Source organism: Melopsittacus undulatus, chromosome 5 (assembly GCF_012275295.1).
Source record: "Melopsittacus undulatus isolate bMelUnd1 chromosome 5, bMelUnd1.mat.Z, whole genome shotgun sequence".
Taxonomy (NCBI): domain Eukaryota; kingdom Metazoa; phylum Chordata; class Aves; order Psittaciformes; family Psittaculidae; genus Melopsittacus; species Melopsittacus undulatus.
This window is the reverse complement of record NC_047531.1, coordinates 310,047-336,495: the sequence shown is the minus strand read 5'-3', so window position 1 is coordinate 336,495 and position 26,449 is coordinate 310,047. Positions and strand designations below refer to the sequence as shown.

Genomic DNA, 26,449 nt, shown 5'->3' with positions numbered 1-26,449 from the left:
GTGTGGATGCAGGTGGATGGGTGGTGCGGATGCAGGTGGATGGGTGGTGTGGATGCAGGTGGATGGGTCATGCAGCTCCTCAAGGAAGACCTGGAATGGGAGCACTCTGCAGGCTGTGGTGCATTCCAGGCACAGTGCCATCGTCAGGACTCACCACAGGGAAGCTGGGAGGACAAACACGGTGGGACAACCCCTGACAATGAAGAGAGATCCTGTGTTCCTCGGAGCAAGATGCGATCGTGCCTCATGAGCAGACACCGTGGGCACTGGGCCAGTGGCTGTTGCATCCCCAGGGGTCCCTGCACTACCACAGCAGGAGAGGGAAGTTGTCTGTGAGGCAGAAAGGAGGAGGAAGATCCTGCTGGAGCAGTGAATGAGACATGGTTTGGCCTGAGCCCAGCCCATGAGTGAATGAGCAGTTTGGGTGCTGGGAGTGACAGTTCCCATAGAGAGGAAGCAGGAACACAGTGGGGCAAATCTGTACCTGGAGGACTGTGTAAAAAGGCAGCTTCTGGATTACTGTGGAGAGGAGCATCCATCCTTGTGCAGGGACTCCAGAAGGGGAATCCCACAATCACCAGCAGTTATTTCTTTCCCTTTTTCCTTTTTCCTGTTTTCATTTCTTTTGGCCTTGGAACCTGTGAAGTGAAGGAGACTGGGAGCTGCAAGAGGAACAGGGGTAGCACCAACTCAAGAGCTGTGCAGTCCCAGCCGCACGGGATGCTGTTAGCCCATGTGAAAGGTGCATCTTGGTGGCATCTGGTGTTCTGACAGGCTAAAGACCTGCTTTGTGCTGTGCAACAAAGGGGCAGGACTAAATCCTGGAACTGCAGGTTGTAGAGTCAAACTGTAGGAGCTGCAGGTTGTAGAGTCAAACTGTAGGAGCTGCAAAGCAAGTATGGGGTGCAGAGATGTGGTCTGGAAGAGCTGACACTGCTAAGGTGCTTCTATATGTAGGCTTTAAGGGTTAAATGGGGCTGAAATGAATAAAAGGAACACAAAGGAAAACAGTCTTTTGTGAGGACAGCTGCTTTGTCATCTGCAGCTGGCTGGGGTCCATGAGCATCACCTCAGTAGGGAATATTCCACAAGACCTGAAGGAAGCTATGTTGGGTTCTCCAAATGAGAAGTTTGCAGGCACAGTGAAGTGTGTAGGAAGCAGCATAAAATGGTCTGGAAGACATGTTTATGATGAGTGAGGTCTGTGACTGAAGTTGGGTAAAGAAGGGGCAGGTCCATGGTAGCACAGCTGGGAAGGTGGGTTTGTGCCTCACAGGGGAAGGGTGGGAATGTCTGCATTTGGTGTGAGTGGGGAGGGAGCCAGTGAGGGAATCCTCGGGGTGGCTGGGAGAGAGCCCCCAGGATTTCATCAGCTTCTGTGGGCTTTCCCCCAGGACCCTGCTGCAGGAGGCTATGGGGTCCTCAGGCAAACCCGACTGAGAATGTGGTCACTTGGCAGCTTTGGGGCCATGGAGCACGCGGTGGTACAGCAGGGCACTGGGACTGGACTGGGATCCAGAGTGTACTGCCTGGGACCCCCTTCAGTAGAGGAGTTTATCCCCAGCCCCTCTTGTTTGTTAATACCTTCAAGGCACATTTAAGGGCTTTGGCTTTGCATCCCAGCGTGAGTCAGTATTTGCCTCATTACCATGTTTACAGCTATTCAAATTACCAGTGACCTTCAGGCTGGTGCCTGTGTGAGTCTCCAGCTCGCACCAGTGATTTGTGGGCCTCAGCAGACCATTTATTTCTCTCCTCCTGTCAGTGCCAGCTTTTTCTGACTGCTGTGGATTTCCTGTGTGAGGCCCCATGGAAGAGCAGGGCTGTCCCAGGGAGCTGGGCTCATGGAGCCTGGAGCTGGAGAGCAGTGTGACTTTGCAGAGGAAAACCACAGAACCCTCATAGCATCATAGAATGGTTTGTGTTGAAGGGACCTTAAAGCTCATCCAGCCCCAACCCCTGCCACAGGCAAGGACCCCTTCCACTGGAGCAGCTGCTCCAAGCCCCTGTGTCCAGCCTGGCCTTGGATGCTTTTGGAGTGACTTGTCAGGAGAGACTGCTGAAAGGCAGAATCCATGAGCCAGGCCCTGCTTAAGTCCTGCTGGATGCAGGCTGCTGCTTTGAGCGTGGTCCTGTCCATCTGGCAAACATGAACTGCTGTAGCCTCAGAGCTCCTTGGCACCCATCTGCTCCTCTCCTTCCAGCCCAAAGCTCCAGCTCTCTGTACCTCATCTCTGATGAAGTGTGTGTTTGTACAGCAAGAGGGTTTGACTGAGCTGCGGTACCCACCTTCACCTCAGCCTTCACTGGCAAGAGCAGGCTTCAGCAATCCCAGGTCCCTGGGATGGGAGCTGAAACAGGGGAGGTTCAGGTTAGATATAAGGAAGAAGTTGTTCACTGTGATGGTGCTGAGGCACTGGAATGGGTTGGCCAAAGAAGTGGTGAATGCCCCATCCCTGGCAGTGTTCAAGGTCGGGTTATACAGAGCCTTGGGTGACATGGGCTAGTGTGAGGTGTCCCTGCCCATGGCAGAGGGCTGGAACTGGATGATCTTAAGGTCCTTTCCAACCCTAACCATTCTATGATTCTATAGGCTATGGCAAGGTAGACATACCTCAGTGTAGGAGGATCAGTTTAGGGAACATTCGGATTGCACATCTGTGAGTCCGTGGGCCTGATGAGATGCACCACTGAATGCTGAAGGAGCTGTCTGATGGCTTTGCCAGGCCACTCTCCATCATCTCTGGGAGGCTGTGGTGGTCAGGAGAGGTTCCTGATGACTGGAAGAAAGCAAATGTCTCTCCTGATTTCAAGAAGAGCAAGGCTGAGGTGTGGGGAACTCCAGGCTGGTCAATCTCCCCTTGATCCCTGAGGAGGTGATGGAGCAACCAACCCTGGGAACCTTTTCCAAGGACACAAAGGGCAGGATGGTGATAGGGAGTAGCCAGCCTGGATTTGTGATGGGGAAACCCTGCTTAACAGCTGATAGCCTTCTGCAGTGAGGTGGCTGCTTGTCAGATGAGGGGAGAGCCATGGTTGTTGCTGATCTTGAGCAAGGGTTTTGTATTGTCCCATGTAACATCCTTAGAGACAAGATAGTGAAATACGGGCAACTTCAGGTGTTTCCTTTCATTAGAACAGCCTCAGTTTGCTGTTACCTTAAGATATGTGTTCAGGTTGATGGCAGACAGGCTGGAACCTCAGTCCTGCCAGCCCTCAAAAGCAGCAGATCTGGAGAAGGAGCCCTGTGTGACTGAAGAGCCAAGCATCGCAGGCTCTGGAGAGCCGGATCAGCTCTGCTCCATGAAGGGATGCTTTGGAAGCTGGAAACACAAAGTACTAGAAAAGAGAAATTTTCTACTGGGAAGTGTTAGCAGATCTTCTAAAGCTCGGATGAGAGCAATGGGATATAAGGTATGGGATTTGGGTCTGTTCCAAGCTGTGACTGCATCATAACCTTTGGAGAGCAGAAGCATTTGCATCTCAAAAAAGATCTAGAGAAGAGACTGAAATGAGTCTCCTGTTTGGCTTGTAAATCAGGCTGCCTTGTTTGTTTGCTTTTCCCTTGCTTCCGATAGGACTAATGCCTCCATACAGGCAATCGTGAAGTTCCTGTTCTCTGGGAATTCGCTGTGTCTGGCATGGAACAGTGCTTAATCTGTTAGTAACTTTATAGCTGGGAATGACACATGGGCACTGTGGTGAGGGGCGCAGGGATAAATCCAGTAGTGCTGTCTGTGGAAGGCTGGGAGGAAGCTGGGTTGGGAAGGTGCTGTACAAGGTACTATGGATGTGCCTGTGCCTTCTGCCAGTCAGCATATCGGATACCACCATCATTCCACCCAGGACCGGGAATTCCAGCCTGGCAGTGGGGCCATGCTCCATGTTTGGGGTAAGGTGTGCTGCCCTGTCCCTGAGCTGAAAGTCCCATCAATCTGCAACGGGGAGTTAAGCCTTATGCTACATTCCCAGTGCTGGGGCAGGAAACAGGCAGCAGGGACACCCAGAGAGAGGAATCAGACGTGGCAGCCTCCACAGCCCCACATGGCATTCAGGACAGATGCCTCACTGTGCTTCAGCTGTAGGTGGATGTGTCCACATGGGAGGTGGTCTGAGAGGATGTCTTTGGGGAATGGGGCTCATCCCTTCAAACCAGGCATCTCTGTGCTCTGCAGAGGGCCCAGCCGGTTCGGAGGTGATGGGTACAAAGGGGTGGTGGGATACTAGGAATTGCACAGAACCCTTGTGCTGTGGTGAGGATGAGCAGTAGCTGCTCTGCCACCATGCACAGCCAGAAGGTACCTGCATAGCCTTGAGGCACAAATCTCATGATTATCAATGAGTTCATCTTGAGAGCTGTTTCTCCTGAGGACCAACATGTGGTCACTGGGATAGTGTCATACCAGTGGTCTCTGCTTGGTGGTTTCTTGCATCTAGAGCTGAATAGCACTGAGCAGCTCTGCTCCTGCTAGGCTGCAGTGCAGCTTTAGGACAAGACCATAAGGTTTCCCTGTGCTTGCTGGTTGCCTCGTAACTGTCAGCCCATTGCTAAAGGGCCTTTATGGTAATCACTCACAGGAGGTTCCTCATCTTCTATAGGTGGTTGGGGGAAGCATCCAGCAGCCTCCAAGGTCACTGCCCTTGTGCTGGGACAGGTCCCAGGGCTCATGTGTGAACCTGCAGCCTGTGGGAGCAGCTCGTGCTGTCACTGCCACGTTCACTCCAGGGCATTTCTGATTGCAGGCGAGCTTAAGTCACTGTTACAAAGCTGGAGAAACAGCCCTAGGGAGAAAGCACAAGATAAGATGATTCAAGTTTAAAGTAGAGCCAGCATCAGCCTTTGCCTGTTGCCTGTTGCCCAGGGACTTGCTGAGGAGCTGAAGAATCCAGTGTGTGTGTCCCTCTGTTCTGTGGGGTTTTATAATGGCTCCCAAAGTTTCAAAGCAAGTCCCAAGAGCACCCACATCTCTGTGCTGGTCAGGGGGATCTCTTGATGTGCTGGGCTTGGTTTTAAGAGCTTGTGATGCAGCTGATGCTGAGGGAATGCTTGTGAGATCACTGAGAGCAGGAATCCAGGATGCTGACTCTGCTGATTTCTGTTGGGATGTCAGATGAATTGCTGTTCTGGATGCCACAATGTAGTGTTTCTGAAGGATGTATCAAGAGGTTATCACTTTAGGGTGATGTGCAGCACTTTGTCTTGATCTTTATAGACTTCATCTAACACAGGAATTCAGAGTCTGTTCCAGAAACCCCTGAGTTACAAAGGGTTAGGGAAGTGTTGTGAGCTGCATTAACCTGAGAACATGTGACTGCTCCTCTCCACTTCCTTGGATCAGGATGCTGCAATTCATTGGCCTTGCAAATGCTTGAATTCAAGTGGGAACTGCACATCAGCCATTCCCTGGATAAAATGGGGGTTATATCTGGGCACCCTGGGTGTGAGCTATAAATGGGGAACTTCCAGAAGGATCAGTAACAATCCTCACGTCCCTCTTCCTCTCTTGCACTGTTGCATTGTTGTTGTGCTCTGGCAGTGACAGTCTTTTTCTCTGTTGCTGTAGGAAATGGAATGGTCACATCTGATGCATTTTATGTATACCAAACCAATCCAGATCTTTCTTGCAGGGCTGCTGGCCTTAGACTGGGGAATCGGAGCAATCCCAGGCACAGCTCCAGGTTGGGCAGAGAAGAGATTCAGAGCAGCCCAATAAGAAGGACTTGGGGGTGTTGGTCAATGAGAAAATAGAATCACAGAATCATAGAATAGTCAGGGTTGGAAAGGACCTCAAGGTCATCCAGTTCCAACCCCCCTGCCATGGGCAGGGACACCTCACACTAAACCATATCACCCAAGGCTTCATCCAACCTGGCCATGAACACTGCCAGGGATGGAGCATTCACAACCTCCCTGGGCAACCCATTCCAGTGCCTCAGCACCCTCACAGCAAAGAATTTCTTCCTTATATCCAATCTAAACCTCTGCTGTTTAAGTTTCAACCCATTACCCCTTGTCCTATCACTACAGTCCCTAATGAAGAGTCCCTCCCCAGCATCCCTGTAGCCCCCTTCAGACACTGGAAGCTGCTATGAGGTCTCCACGCAGCTTCTCTTCTCCTTGTCCCTGCCCATGGCAGGGGGTTGGAACTGGATGATCTTAATGTCCTTTCCAACCCTAACTATTCTATGGTTCTATGATTTTATGAATCCAGTTGCAGGAGCTTGGAGATGGCAGCTGTCATCAAGCTGGTTTTCCCAACAAACCTCAGGCTGTTGTGTAACCTGGGCCTGTGCTGGGGGCTCTGGTTCTTTCTGTGGGTGCCAAAGGAAGTGCTGGTTTCTCTGTAGCTCCTCAGCAGTTTCTCCTGGCTCCCTGATGCTGTCTTCTCCAGCAACAGTTGGTGAGGAACTGAAGCTGATGGTCCCTGGTTTAATGAGGATGCTCATGATGCAATTCCCTGTTAAAATCTCCTTGACTCTGAGTTCATTTAATCTTCAGAGCACATTTCAAGACTTCTTCTGTGTTTTAATAAGCTTTGAGCATCTGATACCAAGGCTTAATGGGTTGGGAGAGTTGTGCTGTGGCAGGGAAGTGCCTTCCTGTTTGCTATGTCATTTGGAGTGAAGCAGCTCTTGTATTTTTCAACACAGGCCAGCCAGGATTCCCCTTTCTCAATGACTTGTGTTGTTGCCTTGGCCAGTTTCTTTCTCTCTTGGCCTTGTTTTGGTCATGGGGCTGATTTCTCTGTTGCTCTGAGGGTCTCAGCAGTTACAGTTGGTGGCAGGTTTCCAGGGACTGGTGTTACCCAAGCCCATGCTCTGTCTGGGTCCCCATTAACATCCCTTCATACAAAGAAGGATGCTGCCAACTCACTGTTTGTTTTCACAGCACGTGGCTGCATGAAGGCCATTGATTACACTGTCTCTCTTCTGGACATTGGTGAAGGAAACCTTTAAAGGTGCTTCTTGAGGTGCTTTCTTCCTCCAGAGCACGCCTGACCCCAGGCAGAGGTTCCATGCTGTGCTCTTCATGTTTCCACTGTGTTAATACTGTACAATGGTCATTCCAGCATCCCCCTCCCCGGGAGCCTGCTCATTCTCACATGCCTGTTTCTTTCTCCCCACAGTGCTGAGCATTGGTGAAGGTGGCTTTTGGGAAGGAACCGTGAAGGGCAGGACTGGCTGGTTCCCGGCAGAATGTGTTGAGGAGGTGCAGATGCGACAGTATGATTCCCGGCAAGGTAAGCTGCTCCAGCACCAGTGTCCCTCAGCACTGGGAGCTATGGATTCTAATTTGCCAGCAATCTCTGAGTCTGCTCTTTCTTTGCAATGGGTGCAGCTGAAGAGCTGTATCTCCAGATGTTGGTTTCTGTTACTGGGTGCATTAGCATCCAGCAGCGGACACGCTGATCCACGGTAAGTGTGTGGTGCTGTCATGAGGAGAGCACTCAGCATCCCTTTAGCAGAGATCACTGCAATGGCTGGTGTTATGGAGGTGATGGTGAGTGGTGGAGCAGGAGAATGTGACTTGATCTAAACCCCCAACCCCACATTATGTTTTTGGGGACTTCCAAAGGAAACAGTGATTTGCACATGTTCTAGTCCAGCAGAAACTTTAGAAGTGGCTGTAACTCAGCCCCAGCCCTCCTGACACTCCATCTGCAGCCACCACCCCACAGGAATCTGCTGTTCCCTGAGGACAGCAGTGTCAGGAGGAGCTGCACATTGCATGTGCCAACAAAACAGTGCTCTTGGATGTCACCAAGACTGGATGGGTCTCCTGCTGTTGAGGGACATATCCCACAGCTTGCCCCTTATCACTAGGAGTTGCTGGGCAGCCTTCCTCCCCCAGCCTGAGGATGGAGTGGGAAATGCTTCCAGCAAGCCTAAACATGTCCTGGTGTAAAGCAGCTGAGGAGAACATCTGGATTATTGTTTTTAAAATGAATTACTTGGGAGATAAGTGGCCTTGATTTCTCACATTCACTGCAGTTCACTTTGCATAGTAAATGAGCTTTAAAATGCACACAGCTGGATTCTGGTAAGTCACAGTTGAGCCTCGACTGTGAAGTTAAAACAAGGTGGAAAAAGCCCTCAGTAAAATACAGTTCTGTGGTTTGCACACAACTGGTTTTGTTTCTGGAAGCCTGTACCCACTTATAAAGTCTTTTCTTCACTCTAATGCCAGTCCTTTCAAACGTGCAGCCTTGGGCATATCCTTTACCAGGATGACAGGATTCCATAAGTGGGTGACTAACCACGTGTGTGCTGTGATGAGTATGTGGCAGGTCAGGTGTGCTCTAGGACGCTTAGCACATCGGTCCCTGTGGATAAAGTATCAGGTGCCTCTGGGACCTGATCTTGTGGCCATGGAGGATGTCATGGGAGCAGGACTCCACCAGCAGCACCTCGAACCTGCACCCAGCAAACTTTTCTTCTCCCCTGCTCCCTCCCTCTCCCTCCCCCGATCTGTTCAGTTGCTGCTCTCCATCTGCAGTTCCAGCTCATGTTCCCAGTGCTCATTCTCATTCTTCCTTCAGATTAGCTCTGTACGTGACACATCTTGCTGTGCTGGGCACTGCTGTTTTTGCTCTCCCTCCTGCATTCGCTTGTGCAGCCAGGCCCATCAGAGGTGGAGCAGAAGTGTTCCTGTTGTGCTGATGGGAAACATTTGATGACAATAAAAGACTCGATCAGGATATTCTTCCTTTTTCAGGGGTGATTAGGGCTGATGAGTTGGGAATTCCACTGAGAAGGTTCTGCCTTCCTCCCTCTTGTGCTGCTTTGGAGCAGTGCTCTGGAGCCATTTCAGTGCACACGGCTGCTTGTTCTGTCCTTTTGTGATGCTAAATGAAAAAGAGAATAGACTAATCCATATGGTTCAGAAGCCCTTCCTGTTTCTGTGAGTTCATGCTTGCTAGGTGCTTTCTTGGAGGATGCTCCATGTTTGGGTTGAACTGAAACTGCAGTGAGATGTGAAACCTGAAGCTGGAGCAGAGGCATGAGCACTTCAGTTGTCCATCCTGGCTGGCTTTTGGCGTGTCCTCCAGCCTGGCTTTGGCTTTGCCAACTTTTCCAGACAAAACTGGGCACAGCATTGAGGTACAGATGGCTTGTGGGAGGTAGTTTGAATGCGGCCACGACGCTTGGGCGCAGGAGGAAGTGTCACTGTATAGACATGACGCTGCTCTGCCACTTCTCAAGATGAAAGACAGTGTTTGTTTTGTCAGTGTAGGCACAGCCCAGCAGCTGGGTGGGCTCTGCACTGGTGGAAGAGTTCTGGCCTGACTGTGTTTTGCTGGGGAAGAAAACCACATCAGAGCTGTGGACATCTCCAGCTCTGTTTGTCAATGGAGGAGGGTGGCAGGGCTGCACGGCAGGGACCTGACTTGACTTGTTGAGACAGATTGAAGGTGACTGGTGAGGGTGGGAGAAGCTCAGGAAATTTGCTGTGATCTTCATTGAAATTCAGAGAGTGCAACTTCCAGGGTTGACATTTTGGAGCTGGTATTAGGATCTTCCTTTAACCTGCATGTATTTTCATGCGCTGAGGGAAAAGGCCATGAGCTGCATATTGATGTACCAAAATGAGCCAAGTTCTTCTCCAAGGGTGCCTCTGGGTCAGCACTTCCCTGCCAGGCCCCAGCTCGTAGGTGCTGCAGTGGTTCTTGGCTGTGGAGGGAGATGTTCTGTTGCACACCTCTGTTACAAGCCCCAGGGTAAAAACCAACACTTCCCAGTGAGGGTCTCCTTAGGTACCTGCTGCCTGTGGAACTGAAATCCTTTGGGACCTAAACAGAGTTTCTTTGGTAAATAACTAAAACTTTCTGTATGTTCTCAGTTTATTTCTTCTGGCCCTACTGAGATCTCTGCTTTTGCCCATTTTCCCATAGAGATGATCCTTCTTGTATCATCCTGACATTCCAAGAGGAGACCCAAGTTCAATCCCATCACTTCACTATACCCCTTTATTCCTGTCTGCACCTCCTCTAACACCATGCCCTATAATCGCCTGAAAGTGGTGACATTTCTAGTGGATCCAGGGAACTCATCTTTTTGTGCCCTCCCTGTGGTTGACACTGGACCAAGCTCATCGGGTGTCCCGCAGCTTTCAGTACTCAGAGATCTGTGGGTGTAAGAACCTGCATGTGGATGCCAGCTGGTCTCTGGGTCCCTTATGAGCTCATGGTTTGTAATGGCTGGGCAGTGGGGTCTCCTTGGATCCCAGCTGCAGCAGTGGTTCTGCACAGGAATGACTTTGTCTCCCTGAGTGGAGGCACTGGTAGAGCTTTGCAGTGGAGGGGCTGTGCTCTGCTTGTTGAGCAGCTGCTGGGAGCTTCATTCACACTCGCAGAGGTGCAGTGAGGTGTCACCAGGGGATGTGATAGCTACTGGAGGTGGGCAGCACTTGTACAAGTACCTGAGAGACTACAGATCTACCCGCAGGTGATGCAGGAACATGGTCTTTCAGTGTGAAGGCATGTAGGGCTCTGATTAAAATGAAGCAGAAAAAGGTGGCCTGTCAGTGACCATTTTCCAGCACATCCAAGTGTACATCTGCCTCCCATTCTCCTGCCTCTCTGCCTCAGTGTGTTCCCAAGGACCACATAGCTCAGGGCCTAGAGAGCATCAGGTCACTGAGCGTCAGCTGCCTGATGTGCCTGATCAGTGAGGGAAGGAGGCGCTGGAGCTAAAGCCCTTTGCCTGCAGAGGTGATGCCCCAGCACGTGCCCGTGGTGTTTCCCAGTGCTGGTTAAGTCACCGGCTGTTCAGATATGAAAAGTGTTTGGAGAAAGAGCACTTGGTGAAGGAGCTACCCCTGCACATGGTCCCTCAGAAATGGCTTTAAGCCATGACATCAGCAGGACAGGCTGCTATCTGCATTGCTGGTTTTGGTACAAGAAGAAGAAAATCAGATAGATGTTGGCATACCTTTGCCTGAAGGAGCACAAGAGAAGAACCAGTGGTCAGGTGAAGGCAGCAGGCAGGCGGGCAGGCTGCTCCTAAGAGGCTCTCTTCCGCTGATGGGACTGATAGTGGCCAGTAAGGTAAGGCTGGGGTATTTGGAATACAAATGCCAGCTCAGGAGTGCAGAGGAGAAGCTGAGCCAAGTGATTTGTTCAGTCCAGCAGCTCTTAAAGGTGAGAACAGGGCAGAGGGACACGTGTGTGCTTTAGGGAAAGGCAAAGGCAATGGTGAAGCTGAGGGTGGGAAGGGTGTGTGGTGCAGAACCAGAGGTAGGACAAAGGCATAAACCTTTATACTGCTTTGGAAAATGACATTGTCGGGAATCCTGTTTTTTGTATTTGGTAAAGAAGAAAAATGTAGTGAAGTGAATGGAACTGAGCATCGTCAGTGAGCTGAAGTGGGATTTTGAGTGAATATTTTAAGTTGAAGCTACAAAAACCTGCCCAAAAATGTATTCCTGGCAAAAGATAAATCCTGCAGGTAGAGAATCCAAATGTGATTGTCCCCAGGCTTCCAGGAATTAGCAAAGCTCTCGAAGAACAAGGACTAGGATTCATCTGCAAAACACCCTGTATCAGGGGATCTGAAATCATGAATGTGAGATGCAGTTTGCCAGGGACTCAGCTGAGCTAGACCTGGAGAACACTGAGAGGAGTAATAGTAAATTCTTCAGCTCTACAAATAAGAGTAAGGAAGGAGGATGTAGAGTTATTAAGCCACAAAAATGAGTAAGATCAAAAGTAATTAGATAAAGTCCAAACCTACCAGAAGAGTTCCCTGTCGCAAGGAGCACGATGTTGGCTGGCTTGGAAGCAGCAGGATGGGTACTGCCAGCTGGAGAGCAGCAGCAGGGACCTGATGGCACTAAGATACCTTCATGTCCATGACCAGGTTACCTGGGATCTTCTCCCACAACACTGATCCCAGAACTCTGTTTAAGCTGCAGCTTTCAGTGCCTGCCTGAGCTCTGGTGAAGGAATCCTGGTCTCCAGTTTACTCATGGTCATGCCTATAGCTGGCCATGGACTCTCCTGGTGCAGACTCCAACCCATGGACTGATTTCCCAGCTTGATCTCAGACCTCCCTCATGACTCTGGACCTGCCTGGTGAGCGTAAGACCTGGCCTTAACTGTGACCTGCAGCTTGGCTTCCTGGCTTGCCTGGAGACCTGCCCCATCGCTGTGCGACTCCCTTATGAGCTGGACTCGTGGTTGGACTCGGCCACCATCTCTGGTTGGTCCTGCTGGCCTGGCTGTGGGGTCTTGGGTTCCTGACCCACCTCCCTTAGGGGACAGCACCACCAAAACAATGACACCAGCATTCTGGAAACAATAATAGGGAAAACTGCTGGCACATTAGCAAAGGTGTTATGAGGGTGAAGCCCATGCATGGGAGTGCTCTGAGCAACCCCTGCCAAGGTGCTGTATGTGAACTGGTTCAAGAGTGTGCAGAACAGGTTTTGAAGGAAGAGGAAGGTGGGAAAAGGTGTAGGACAGAACAGTGTTTATCCAGGGACGTTTGTGTGCTAAAGGAGTTTGACTGACTGTGTTGGCTAAGGAAATGTTCCAGCTCATTTGGATTTCAGGACAGTGTCATGTGGGAAATGATTAGTAAAGTTGGAGGAAATGTGGGGTAGCACTGGAAATCTGTCATCTGTCACTACCTGATTAATGATGTAACCTCTGAAATGCTTTCACTAATAGCTGTGGCAAAAAGAAAACTGGAATATGCTGCTAATGTGGCATCTTACGAGGTGAGAACTTTCTACTTTCAGAAGTGGATGAGTTGGCATAATAAAGAGGATGAAATTCAGTAGGATAAAACACAGGATCTTGCACTTGAAACAAGATGTTCTTAGTAGTTAATGCACTGACGTTTTACTTCTTCAAACAACAAGAGGAGGCCCATTAGTGGTTCAGGAGGTGGCTGTAGCATCGTGTGTCTGTGGATGAGGCAGATGAGAGCTGGGCATTTCTCATAGGAGGCATTTCAGTGTGTGGGAGATGTTAGCACGATGCACAAGGGGCTGTTAACATCTGATGGGGAACTGGTTGTCATCCTGATCACTGCAGGAAGCGGGATTCACGTTGGTCTTGCTGGTGGGACAAGAGACATTCACAGTGTGGGCAGCCTCTGTGTGCTTGGCCAGGAATGAAGCCTCAATAGGGGAATCCCTTCTTAGATGGAACTTGGTAACGGCTGTAGGGTCAGGTTGGACACAGGGGCTTGGAGCAGCTGCTCCAGGGGAAGGGGTCCCTGCCCGTGGCAGGGGTTGGAGCTGGAGGAGCTTTAAGGTCCCTTCCAACACAAACCAGTCTGCGGTGATTCTATGCTGTGACTCTGTACATGCTGACCTTGCCCACATGAATCTCAGTAATGTAATTAGGGAGTATTTACAATATATTAAATGAAATACGAGTATTAATTTTCCAGGACCTAGTTTGCTGTTGTTGGACAAGGTTCTGCTGAAGCAGGCACTGGAATGGCTGCTTTGAGCATGGCTTGTTCATGCTTTGGGTTAATTACAGAGTAGTCTGAGCCTGTGGTCCAGGGAGTTACTGGGAGGAGGACCTGTAGCTTTGGTTAAGATTGCAAAGGGACATTTGGTAGCTGTAGTTAAGACAAAATAACTCTTTAGGATAGGTTGCAGGCACTGTAAAATGTGCATTTGCTTACTGTATGTTGGACTGTGTCAGTCCTGTGGTAGTGCTGGCATCCAGTCTGGGCTCACTTCACCCTGAACCATTGTCCCTCTCCTGATCCTCACTCCCATGGGTTTTCCAGAATTCACCACTAAGGTGAATCCTGCCTGTGTCCCACATGGATCAGGGGTGGAACAGGCCTCACCTGCCTGCTCATCCCCTGGGAAGAGACACCCAGAAACTAAAGGGCAAGTTTGGGTGTGGAGCAGAACATGCCAAACACTGATGTGTGTGCTGAGCAGCCCTTGTGTCACAGCACCTTGGCTGTGGATGGAGTGAGGAAGGTGTGAGAGTGAAGCATATGCTCCCGTGCATTGCGAGCCTGCAGCCTGGCCTTGGTGGAGATCCATGGCTTCTGGGTGTCAGCTCGTGCTGGGTATCACCGGGTGTCAGCTCCTGCTGGGTACCACCGGGTGTCAGCTCGTGCTGGGTACCACCGGGTGTCAGCTCGTGCTGGGTATCACCGGGTGTCAGCTCCTGCTGGGTATCACTGGGTGTCAGCACCTGCTGGGTATCACTGGGTGTCAGCACCTGCTGGGTATCACCTCATTGCTCTTCACCTTTCTCAAGCTGTGTCTGTTTGCAGATGCTGTAGTGTCTCCTGGGAAGTGCTCTGGGTGTTTTCTGCTTCCACACGCAGATCTGCCTTTTGTGGACAGAAAGCATCGGGAAGCTCTGTGGGGCTGTGCTGGAGCTGCTGGGATGAGAGCACCTGCAGACACAGGGGTCTGGGCCTTCCTGGGGTGTTCAGCTGCCTCCTCGAACCTGGCAGCTCCGGCAGTGCCGGGTTCAGGAGGATACAGGGCTGAGGGATTGCTCTCCAGGACTGGGATTCTGGCAGGAGCAGAAGGTCCTTGGCACTGGGAGATGCAGGGACACAGCCTGGGAAGGCACCAACACTGGCTATGGAGAACATGTTGTGGGATGCTGGGGCTGACCTGGGTGTGCAATAACCATGGGTTGAGAACCTTCTTTATCAGAGCTTTTCCTTTACATCACACATTGATGCCTGTGGAAGATGTGGCAGTCATTGTGGTCTCCAGGGAACTACCTGTTTTGCCTGGGAGAGACCTCTCCTTTACTACTCCTTGTCCACCCATATATTTGTGGCAGTGTTTCCAGTTGTTTGCCATCATCACAGCATTTAAATTGCTAATACATGAAACCACATTCTCAAGTCCCAGGGGCCCAGCTTTGACATTTCCTCTTTTTCTGAGAAAAGACGAATAATTTTAAGAGTGGAATAAACCCTCCTGGTGTGCCAGGGATGGATTTAGTTACTTCCTCAGTACCTGGGCTGGAGCAGCTCTGCTCTGGAGCCAGGCTGAGAGAGCTGGGCTGGGGCAGCCTGGACAAGAGAAGGGGAGAGCTGAGAGCAGCTCCAGTGCCTAAAGGGGCTGCAGGAAAGCTGGAGAGGGGCTTGGGACAAGGGATGTAGGGACAGGCCAAGGGGAATGGCTTGAACCTGCCCAAGAGAGGGGAGACTGAGCTGAGCTCTGAGGCAGAAGCTGTTCCCTGTGAGGGTGCTGAGGCACTGGCACAGGGTGCCCAGAGAAGCTGTGGCTGCCCCATCCCTGGCAGTGCTCAAGGCCAGGTTGAACACAGGGGCTTGGAGCAGCTGCTCCAGTGGAAGGGGTCCCTGCCTGTGTCAGGGGATTGGATCTGGATGGGCTTCAACCCAACCCATTGTAGGATTCTACCTGTGGTTAGCAGTGGAGGTGGTGGAAGTGTTACCACTTTTTTCTGTTGCAGAAAGACTTTCTGAAGAAAGAATTAGAAACTTGAAGCATCTTTAGATCAAAAACTTACTTTTCTGTGTAAGAAATGTTTTGAAATTGGAATAACAGTTGTTGAGTACCTAAAATTATTTACAAGTCTAATAGTGAGAGCATCTCTCTGGCTGGGCCTGTCCTCTCATTGTCTGTCTTAGTGATCAGCATGGCTACTGGGATACCAGTGGGATTAAAAGAGGATTACTAGCACCACTGTTTGGCTCCTCTGTGCCCGTGTTGTGCAGCAGTCAGAGGTAGTTTCCAGCCTGGTACATCGGCGGCACCAGCACACATCCCCACCAAGGCAGATGAGATGCTGGTGATCATGCTTGGCCCCAGTGGCCTGAACCTGAGCCACATCACCCGGAGCCCAGCCTGAGCCAAGGTTCCTATGGAGAATGGGGCTGTTCCTGTCCCAGTTGCTTGGGCTCCAGAGGGAGGCTGCAGGAGTCGTTGGCTCTTTCATTTGGTAGAGGGCACTGTTGTTCTTCACTCGTCTCTGATGGCACCCTCAGGTGACGCGATGCGTAGGGTGCAGAGGAGGAGGATTTTGGTGCTTTAATGAAATACAGCTTTGATTTCCTGCAGGGAATTGATCGTCTCCCTCCTGGAGCTCTGCACCAGCCACTGGGGAGGTCAGCTTGTTTTGTTATGGTACCCATTTCATAATGCCTTGTCTGTGTGTCCTGCATGTGGAGGGATGAGTTGTCTATTCCACCTTCTCTTTTGTTTTCTGGGTACATTATGGAGTCTGCCTCAACTGACCATGATCCTGCTCTGGAGAACTCTATCCTAAAGCCAGATTGGGGTGATGATGAAGTAACAGGGGATACAGCCTCATCCACAGGGAGACTGGATGGTGTGTAGAGCAATGGCATGGACTTGTCCTGCAGCTGAGGTGCTGTTGGTGTCTCCAGTGGCCATGTGTGGGTTGGGTCTTATTGGATATAGTGGGCTCCATGTAGCACCTGTGTGCCTTGTTGTGACTTGGCAGTAATTGCTTTTGACAAATACCTTTGCTTTTTGGAGAAAGCCCACACCAGGAGGGGACAAACATCAGGAAATGGGGAATTCAGTCAGCTGAACTTCCCAGGATGGAGGGAGCAGCCCTGGCTGAGCAGTGAGCACCAGGGGATGTGGGTTGGGAGGGATGTTAGAGCTCATCCACTTCCAACCCCTGCCAGGGGCAGGGACCCCTTCCACTGGAGCAGCTGCTCCAAGCCCCTGTGTCCAACCTGGCCTTGACCACTGCCAGGGATGTGGCAGCCACAGCTTCTCTGGGCACCCTGTGCCAGCACCTCAGCACCCTCACAGGGAACAGCTTCTGCCTTATATCCAACCTGAATTTTCCCTGTTTCAGTTTGAACCCAAACCCTTGTCCCTGTCGCTACAGTCCCAACACTGGCTTTGCTGAGCAGGTCTTCGAGAATCCCTGCAGAGGGAAGGAGCTCCCAAGGAGGCATCTGCCTGGGAGGTAAAGCAGCACAAGCCTCGGGAGCTGGAGCACTGCCCTGAGAACCCTTGCAGGGAGGAAGGTCCCTCCTTTGCTCTTCCAGCTCTTCCATGTGGTGTTGCAGAGTGATCAGTTAGAAGATGGACAGGAAGCAGTGGCAGAGGAGCACGGAACTGTACCTTGGTGCTGTGTGACAAGTGCCTGTGTGTGCCTGGTGACAACTGGGGGCATCTCTCAGAGGATACTCAGGGACAGCTCACACTGGGAGCAGCACAAGCACTGTGAAGAGTCCTGCTGGGACTCTGCATCTCACTTTCTGCCTTGAGTTCAGCCCCCTCCTTTAATCTGTGAACTTAATGGTCCTGGAGAGAGACATCAGCATGAGCTGTGCTGGAAGCCTTCTTGGCCTGCTGGCCACCAAGTCATGGTGTGTGACCAGCCAGCATGCATCTGACTTCACCCAAGTAGACCAGCAGCCTGATGAAAGCTTGGGACAGGAGGAGCAAGGGAAGCAGAGGAGCAAAGCATGGCATAACCAGAATGGATTTACCATGGACAAATTGTGGCTGGCATTGCCTGAATCATCACAGAATCAAATTCCAGGTTGGAAGGGACCTCAAGGATCATCTGGGCCAATCTTTAGGCAAAGCATGACCTAGACTAGATGTCCTGATGGCCTTCTGCACTGGGATGGCTGGCTCTGTGCACAAAGAGAGGCTGGTGGTTGTTATACACCTTGGCTGTTATCAAAGCCTGTGACACAGTGGTGTTATCCTTATAGCTGTTTACTTCTGCATGAAGGGGGTGGTAAGAGTAGAGCCAAGCCTAGAATAACTTCCTGCTTAGCAGTCAAACGTGCCTGCTTTTACCACAGTCTCCCGGCTGGAGAGAGATGAGTCTTCCTGTTTGGACACTCAGAAGGTGGCAGTTCCCTGATGGGACAGGACATGAGTTTCCTCATCAGCAGCTGGAAAGTGAACATTGCTGTTCCTGAGCTGGGAAGGGCTGTCCCACTGCAGTTCCACATGCAGCACATGAACACATGGGAGCCTGTGCAAGAACACTGAAGAGCAGAGAACAGTAGAGCTGTATGTGATGGAGTTTTGGTTGGCACAGCCAGCCGGCTGCTGCTGGAAGAGCATGCTCATGGAATCCATGGGCTCCCATAACCTCCCATCTCCCCAGGCCTGGTGACCCTGCAGGCTTCCAAGCAGAGCTGCTCTTCCCTCTTGTCATGCAGGAGGTGGGGGTGAGTCCCTTCCTGCTCTGTGCCAGCATTTCGAACTGTTTCCCTTCAAGTCTGATCCTGTCTCCATTCCTCTGCTGCTTGTGTTGGCTTCCTCCCTGCTGTGCTGCCTTTCACTTCATCCCTTGCTTCTCTGAACCTTCCTTCTGTCTGTTGCTCTGTGACTCCACCAACAGCTTCCTCCTGTGATCAGGAGCAGAGGTTGGTGTGTGAACACCCCGGCGCTGCTGAGGTTTTACAGCTGACATCTGGTACATTTGCTGGTTTTTGCCCTTCAGAGAGTGGGAACTTGGAAGTTTTGACATTGGATTAATCTTTTCTTAACATTTCCAATAACAGCACCTCTACTGGTTTGACCCCTGAACTACTCATGATGCAAGTATGGTTTTGTTGCTTAGTGGTCGCGTTTAGGTGCTACAGATGTTCTGGGCATGAACTGAAGGTCCATATTCCTTGAAGTGATGGGTATAAGAGTGCTAAGGTCAAGCAGGACAGTACAAAGTTGCCAAGATTCCCATGTTAGTCACATAGGAACCTCTTACCAATGCCTTGACACTTGTGACCCATTTGTCTTTCTTGCACTGTCTCCAAGATGTGATGTGGCTGTGTTAAAGCACTTTTAGGCTGTCGTTTGAACTGTTCAGGATGCAAGGGAAGTTAAAACAAACAATCCCACAGTTGGTTAAAGTGGTTTCTCCTGATTTGTTTAGGTCTGTACAAGAATCAAAAGGTCTGAGGCATTACTGAGTTTAAACCTCAACCACATCGTGGCTATTTGGCCTCGTGCAGAAGGAACATAGACTCAGCAGAGTAGTTCTACTGACATTACAAAGCACAGTGGACAAGAGGCTCCCTGGAGCAAAGATCTGCACTGCTACTTCTGGGAGGAACATTGATTCTGGATTCTGCATCCCTGGTGTTGGCCAGGTACTGGCTGCACATGGGGACTCAGCCTGGGCCCTGCTCCAGGATTCATCACAGAATTCCATCCTTTTTATCACCATCCAGCTCTGTACATTTCCTGCTGCTCCTCTGCTGCTCTGCAGATTGCTCTGGTCACTGTCTGCTCATCACTTTTCTTGTAGGCTGGGTTAGGTTTTATTAATTCTGGCACTCTGCAGTTAGCTCAGATGATGTGTTAGAATTTCTGCCTGATTTTAAGCAACTGTATCATCGTTAGCTGCTGATACCGTAGAATCATAGAACCACAAGCTGGTTTGTGTTGGAAGGGACCTTAAAGCTCCTCCAGCTCCAACCCCTGCCACTGGAGCAGCTGCTCCAAGCCCCTGTGTCCAACCTGGCCTTGAACACTGCCAGGGATGGGGCAGCCACAGCTTCTCTGGGCACCCTGTGCCAGAGGCTCAGCACCCTGACAGAGAAGAACTTCTTCTTACATCCAACCTGAACTTCCCCTCTTTCAGTTTGAACCCATCATCCCTTGTCCTATCACTACAGTCCCTAATGAAGAGTCCCTCACCAGCATCTCTGTAGCCCCCTTCAGATACTGGAAGCTGCTATGAGGTCTCCACGCAGCCTTCTCTTCTCCAGGCTGAACAGCCCCAACTTTCTCAGCCTGTCTTCATATGGGACCTCAGCCTTCTCCAAGTCCTGTGTAGCCAGTTCTCCTGATAGCTTCTGGAGGGAGCTCACATTGTCCCTAGTGTGTCTTTTATTTGCAGTGTACCTATAGAATTCCTTCCTGTTATCCTTAACATCCCTAGACAAGTTTAATTCTAAGTGGGCCTTAGCTTTCCTAACCTGGTCCCAGCTTCCTGGACAACATCCCTGTATTCTTCCCAGTCACCTGTCCTTGCTTCCACCCTTTATAAGCCTCTTTTTTCCTGTGAATTTTTCTCAGCAGCTCCTTATTCATCCAAGGAGGTCTCCTGGCCCTGCACTTCCTTGTAGTCAGGATGCAACACTTCTGAGCTTGTAGCAGGTGATCCTTGAATATTAACCAAGAGTCTTGTGCCCCCCTGCCCTCTAGGGCTATATCCCATGGCACCTTACTGAGTATGTTCCTGAAGAGGCCAAGACTTTCTTTTGCAGTCCAGGGCAACAAGCTTGCTATGTGGCCTTTTCACTGCCCTGAGGATCTCAAACTCCACCCTCTCAGCATCATGCAGCCAAGGCTACCTTGAAGCATCACATTCACTCTTGCTTAGAGCTCAGCATCAGCTGCATTATTTCTCATTCTTGTAACAGAGCAGCACCACAGTCAGGATAGAAAGATGAGTAAGTCTGGGGTTTTGTTCTTCTGCATCTTACAAATCAGTGGAAACCAGGAGAAAGCAGTATTTTATTGACTGTCCCTCATTTTAAACCCTTTTAAGGGAGAAGTCCACTAGATGTCCTACAAGTCTTTGAAGTAGTCAGTAAGCCCTGGTGTAGGATTGATGCAGTGTACCAGGGCTCTCAGTATGCTGCTGGGAGGCTCTCTCCAAGGCTGCTTTTAGAAAGTGACTGGTTGGATGACGAAAAGCAAAGGGTAGAAACAAGCAGGTAGATTCTGCAGCAGATGGAGGTTGCCAGTGGTGGCCACTGGACTTCCCAGGTGAGGAGAAACTGAATCAGAAGGAAAGGCAAGCATGGGGAGATTGAGGAGAATACAGAGGGGATCCGAGACCATCTGGAGAAATGGAGTGAGCTTGGTCTAAACATGAGAATTAAGGGGTGGTCAATGAAGTCAGGTTCAGACACTGAATGAACTCTGTCCACACCAGCATGCAGCTGTGGGTCTTGGTGCTGCAGTCGGTGCAGATCAAAGGCTCTAAAAGGAGGTAAGGCCCATCCATGGAGGTTGTGTTCCTGAGGTTTAGTAGAACAATGATCCTGATACTCCTATTTCTGAGGGGGAAAAATGAAGCCTTTTCCAGCCCTGAGACCATCCTCCTGATCTAGTGGAAGATGTCCCTGCTCATTGCAGAGAGGTTGGACTAGATCAGTTTTGAAGGTCCCTTCCAATCCAAACTACTCTGTGGTAGATTTTATTATTGATTCTCCTGAAAGAGAGTCCCTGATGAATATTCCCTCCCCAGCATCCCTGTAGGCCCCTTCAGACACTGGAAGCTGCTCTGAGGTCTCCACGCAGCCTTCTCTTCTCCAGGCTGAACAGCCCCAACTTTCTCAGCCTGTCTCCATACAGGAGCTGCTCCAGTCCCTGATCATCCTCGTGGCCTCCTCTGGACTTGTTCCAACAGTTCCATGTCCTTTTTATGTTGAGGACACCAGAACTGCACACAATGCTCCAAGTGAGGTCTCACGAGAGCAGAGCAGAGAGGCAGGATCACCTCCTTTGACCTGCTGGTCACACTCCTCTTGATGCAGCCCAGGATACGGTTGCTTTCTGGGCTGCAAGCACCAAATAGTTATTTGTTTCTATTTACAATGCAGTGTTGGTGCCTGAGAGAAGAGAGGAGGGGATGGGATGAGGCAATCCCAGTGCTGGAGGGTGCCTGGCAATGGCACCAGAGCTCCCTGTGACAGTGCTCGGGCCCAGCAGCTCTCTGGTCACTGTGTGGGAGCTGCTTCTCTCCCAGAACCTTCTCTCTGGTGCATCCAGAGTGTTCTTGGCCAGCCCTGGGATGTGATACCCGTGTGTTTTCATCTAATGTATGAGGCAGCCTTACTAGAAAGAATTGCCTCTTGCAAAAGCACTTTGCAGGCAGGGTACAGAGCAGTTTGACACCAGCCTGCACCATCCACCTACTCCTCCTGGTGTCCATGCTGTCATTTTCTGGCGTTCTGTATTCCCTGTTTCTGTTTTCCTGCCTGTGCCTGTCCCACCGGCATGCCCTGGTGTCCTCTTGCTTCCTCTCTCTTAATATAGAGCCTCCCTCTCCACACCTATCTCCAAGCGATTCGCTCCTCTCCATCCATCAGCCTCATTCCCTGCTGCTTCTGTGACGGCCCCATTAAACATGCGCTCGGCAGCAGCTATATTTAGGAGCTGGGAAGATAACGAGTCTTTGGGCTGTGGACAGCCCATAAATCCACCTCCCATCACCAAATTACCATTCTGCTGAGATCAATAGAGGTGTGTGCAGATGAGGTGCAAGTGTCTGCTCATGCGTGGAGGGAGGCAGGGAGGAGCAGGCAGAGTAGGGTGGAGAAGAGGGAGGAGAAGGGACTGAAGCACAGGCACATGGGGCCTGCTGTGAAGATTGAGTGCCAGCTTGTTCCCAGGCACAGCAAGCAAGGCTCGTCCTGATGGTTTAGGTGTTCTTTAGGCCTCTGGTGTGGTGTCTCATTCCCCGGTGGTCAGCACTGGGGGTCCCTGCCGTGCTCATGGTGTTCTGGCAGAGCTGGAGCAGGTTGTTCTGTGCTGATGTTGTCTGGGCGCTCCCACAGCAGTGGGGAAGGAGCTGGTGTGTGATGCATGTGCTTCCCCAACAGCACATCAGTCCCTGTGGGAGCACATGGTGCCTCCTCCTCCCTATGGCCGTGCTGCTGTGGGCAGGGTCTGGTATCCCCCAGCTCAGAGCTGAGGAGCCTCTGCCTCCAAAAGGTGGGTAAGCAAGGAAGCTGCCAGGGATGCCCAAGGTGAACAGATTCTATCCTTTAGCTCTTTGCAGCAGGTTGTTGTGCTCATCACTCCCTGACATCCCTGTTTCTTGGCACAAGGTGTTGTTTTGCCGGTAAGATTAATTCCGTGGTTCTTTGAGACAGCTCTTCCCAGGACTGCAGGGCCGGGGCTCGGTGGACAACCACCTAATCGGAAGATTCCTGGGAAGCCATCAGCCCCCCTTGCACCACCAGGCTGCAGGAAGTCTCCCTCTGGATTAGGTAAATGCATCAGGTGATGCTGGAATCACACCCTCTGTCACCAGGGGCTGGTCCCCACACGGTGACATCTCCTCCACGCTCCCGAGCCACAGCACAGTGCGGGCTGGGCTGCACCACACTTTGTCCTTGCTGCGCACTCACTGCTCCTGGGGGGATCACCAGAGCATCTGTGTTAACCTCTGTGATGCTGCATGTCCTGTGTGTTGGGATCTCACTGTTTGCATCACCTGCCCCTTTTTGAGCACACACCCTCCCCCATACGTGCATATTTACTTATGAATGATGTAGGGACCCCTTCCACTGGAGCAGCTGCTCCAAGCCCCTGTGTCCAACCTGGCCTTGAGCACTGCCAGGGATGGGGCAGCCACAGCTTCTCTGGGCACCCTGTGCCAGCGCCTCAGCACCCTCACAGGGAACAGCTTCTGCCTCAGAGCTCAGCTCAGTCTCCGCTCTCTTGGGCAGGTTCAAGCCATTCCCCTTGGCCTGTCCCTACATCCCTTGTCCCAAGCCCCTCTCCAGGCAGCTTTACCCACAGTCAGTATGTTTCCCAAGTGAACTGGAGATGCATGCTGAGGGTGAGGGTCCCCGGAGCAGGACGTCTGTGCTGAAGTACAGACCTTGCTCCCCATGCAGAGGCACCTTTGGGATCAGGAAGCCACAGCCTGGTCTCTGGCAGCAGGGAACAGGGGGTGCGTGTCACAGGGGCAGGACAGTGTGTCAGTGCAGTGACGTGCTGCTGCTGCTGCTGCCTGTAGGGCTCTTGTCAGGCCACAGGCAGTATCCTGATGCTGTGGCTGCTGTGGAAGCGTTTCCCTCTGCCGGCAGCTATGGATTGATAGAATCATGAGACCAGGATGGATGGATTGACAATGCACCCTGTCCTGAGCGTAGAACAAAGTTCATTGGATCAATGGTGCTGTAATAACAGTTAAAACCTGCCCCTCTGCTCCTGCAGCCCCTTTCACAGGCTGTTGCCATTCTGAATTCTGGTGCAGGTCAAGCCAATGTTTATTTTTTGTTGTAAGTGCTTTGGGTGCAAACGCTTTGTGTCCCTACTGAAGAGAAAAGGTGAGTCCTATCTATACTTTGCTCTTTATTTCCTCCTATTTATTCCCTTTCTTCATGCCTTCTATCCAGCTGCCCTAGTTAGCATGCTTAATTTGCTGAATTCCTAGAATCCCAGAGTGGTTTGGGTTGAAGGACCTTAAAGCTCATCCAGCTCCAGCCCCCTGCCACGGGCAGGGACACCCTCCACTGGAGCAGGGTGCTCCAAGCCTGGTCCAGGCTGGCCTTGAATACTAAGTTAAATTAAATGTAAAGCAGAGCAGCAGCCGGTTGTGCAGTGAGCAGCACCCAGGCCTGCAAAAGAAACTAGTTGCAAAGTGGAGGAGTGCAGTGCCCTGGTTGCTCAGAGTCCCCTCACCCTGTGGTAGCCATGGTGATCTGGTTCAGTGTGATGTGCTCCAGTTGCGTTAGTGGAGGAGCCGGTTGCTTTCTGCAAGGGGAATGTGCAGTAGAAATCCCAGGGCATGTAATAGATGAGGGTTTGGTAATGTGGTGCAAATTCCTTCTGTGTTAAGGGAATGGTACCTGGGAATGTCTGGCTTGTGTCTTGTTGCGTCCCTTTGCCATGTCTCCTCTTGAGCTGTTAGTGCAGACCCATTCCAGGTGTCTCCAGTGGCATCTCTCCTCACAGGCTGTGAGTCAGGCTGTGCCCCTTCAGCACCCAGCAACTTGGGGGCTCTGGCATCTCTCATTCCCTGGGCAGGCTAGCAGGGTCTGGGGCTTTTTCACACCTGAGAGGCAGGCGGGTGGACTCCTGAGCTATTAACCCTAAAAGGGGAGATGTGGTCCAACAAGCATGGACACGTCTGCTGCCAGGGATGATGCTGGTGTTAATAGATGAGAAGAACCCTCTCTGGGTTCTTCCTCAGAACTCTGTGCATGTGGAGAGCTCGGTGACCACCAGGGGAGGAGAAGGGCAGCAGGGCTGGTGCCATCTCCTCTGTGGGAGCTGCATCACTCTGCACTGAGGCACTGTTGTAGTTTAAGCCCAGCCGGTAACTCAGAACCACGCAGCTCATGAGGTGGATGTCACCAAACAGAGCATGGGAAGAAACCTTGCCCCTGCCTTGGGACATGGAACGTGTGTTTGCTTCGGTTCTCCTTTTTGGCTCTGCTTTGGAATCTTGGTTGGTATTTCAAGCTGTGGTTTAGTAGTTTTGGTGAAGAGATGTTGTATCACAGAAGCTGTTTGTGTGCGTGTGGGACTGTACCCCAGCACATGTGGGGCTGATCACGCTGACACACGTGTGCACACAGATGATGGTTTATTGATAAATGCTTGCATGAAGGTGGCACTCACTGTACACATGTAGGGAAGCAGAGAGCATGAGAAGTGTTCCTTTGACTCTCAGCTTTGTGATGTCTTCTTTCTTGCAGAAACCAGAGAAGACAGAACAAAGCGCCTCTTCCGACATTATACTGTGGGCTCTTACGACAATTTCACCTCTCACAGGTAAGCATCAGCACCTTTGCCTCATGATTTTGAGGAGATTCATTTCCATGGCAGAAGTATCGCCTTTTCCTGATGGAGCAAAATGCATCCAGTTAATGTCATGGGGAGGGAACTCTTCTGGTTGTTTTGGTCAGTTCAGTTACAGTCTAAATTAGAAGGCCTAGATGGGGCCTCAGTGAATGAAGGCTGAAGCTGCAGGGCAGTGTGGTTCAGGTCTCGGTGGGGAGGCAAATGTTCTGGAGGATTTCTGGTGTGCTCCAGGAGCTGAAGAACATGTGTTGGATGCAGATGCAGTTACAGCTTGCTTGGAAGGGCAGAGGAGGATGCTGTTGTGCAGGGATGGCATGAAGGCAGCTGGCAGCCCAGCCTGGCAGCAGCACTGGATGTGGTACAGACTGCAGGGCTGTTCTGCAGGGCCAGGGCTGTTCTGGTGTGTGGCAATAGAGTGTTCTCACCTCAGTGTGGAGACCAAACATTGGGGAGATCATAGAATCATAGGATAGGTAAGGTTGGAAAGGACCTTAAGATCATCCAGTTCCAACCCCCCTGCCATGGGCAGGGACACCTCACAATAAACCATATCACCCAAGGCTTCATCCAACCTGGCCTTGATGATTGAACTCAGTGGGGAGTCAGTCATGAAACAGGGGTGATGTCTGTGCCTGGTCAAGACCAGGTGCACATGTGGACACATTCATAGGAGGTTGGGCTGTAGGGATGGGTCTGCTGGTTGGATTCAGGAGTCTGCTTTGGGCACTGGGGTTCTGTGTTTGAGGGATAAATGTGGGGTGACTCTGCGGAACATGGTCTCTGCAGTCAAGCTTGGTGCTCGAAGAACTATTGGTCATTGAAGCAGTTGGGTGGGTGCTACTGATTGTGATGTGTCAGGAGCATATTGTGAGAATTCATCATACAACCCCAAGTTATCCTGTGGTGTTGGAGCTTGCCAACAGAGCAGTGGATGTGTCCTGGTTTACTGAGCTTCTAAAACTTGCTGAGTGGCCC

The 26,449-nt window shown here is 51.2% G+C and overlaps 1 protein-coding gene across 1 annotated transcript in view; it reads left to right on the top strand.

Annotated features, from left to right (window-relative positions):
• The window catches only part of SHANK3 (SH3 and multiple ankyrin repeat domains 3), a 288,859-nt gene that overhangs the window by 144,256 nt on the left and 118,154 nt on the right, over nt 1–26,449 (top strand). The window contains exons 12-13 of the mRNA XM_034063065.1: nt 7,128–7,241; nt 25,369–25,444. Coding sequence (XP_033918956.1) covers nt 7,128–7,241; nt 25,369–25,444 — 190 coding nt within the window. The remainder of the gene's footprint in view (nt 1–7,127; nt 7,242–25,368; nt 25,445–26,449) is intronic.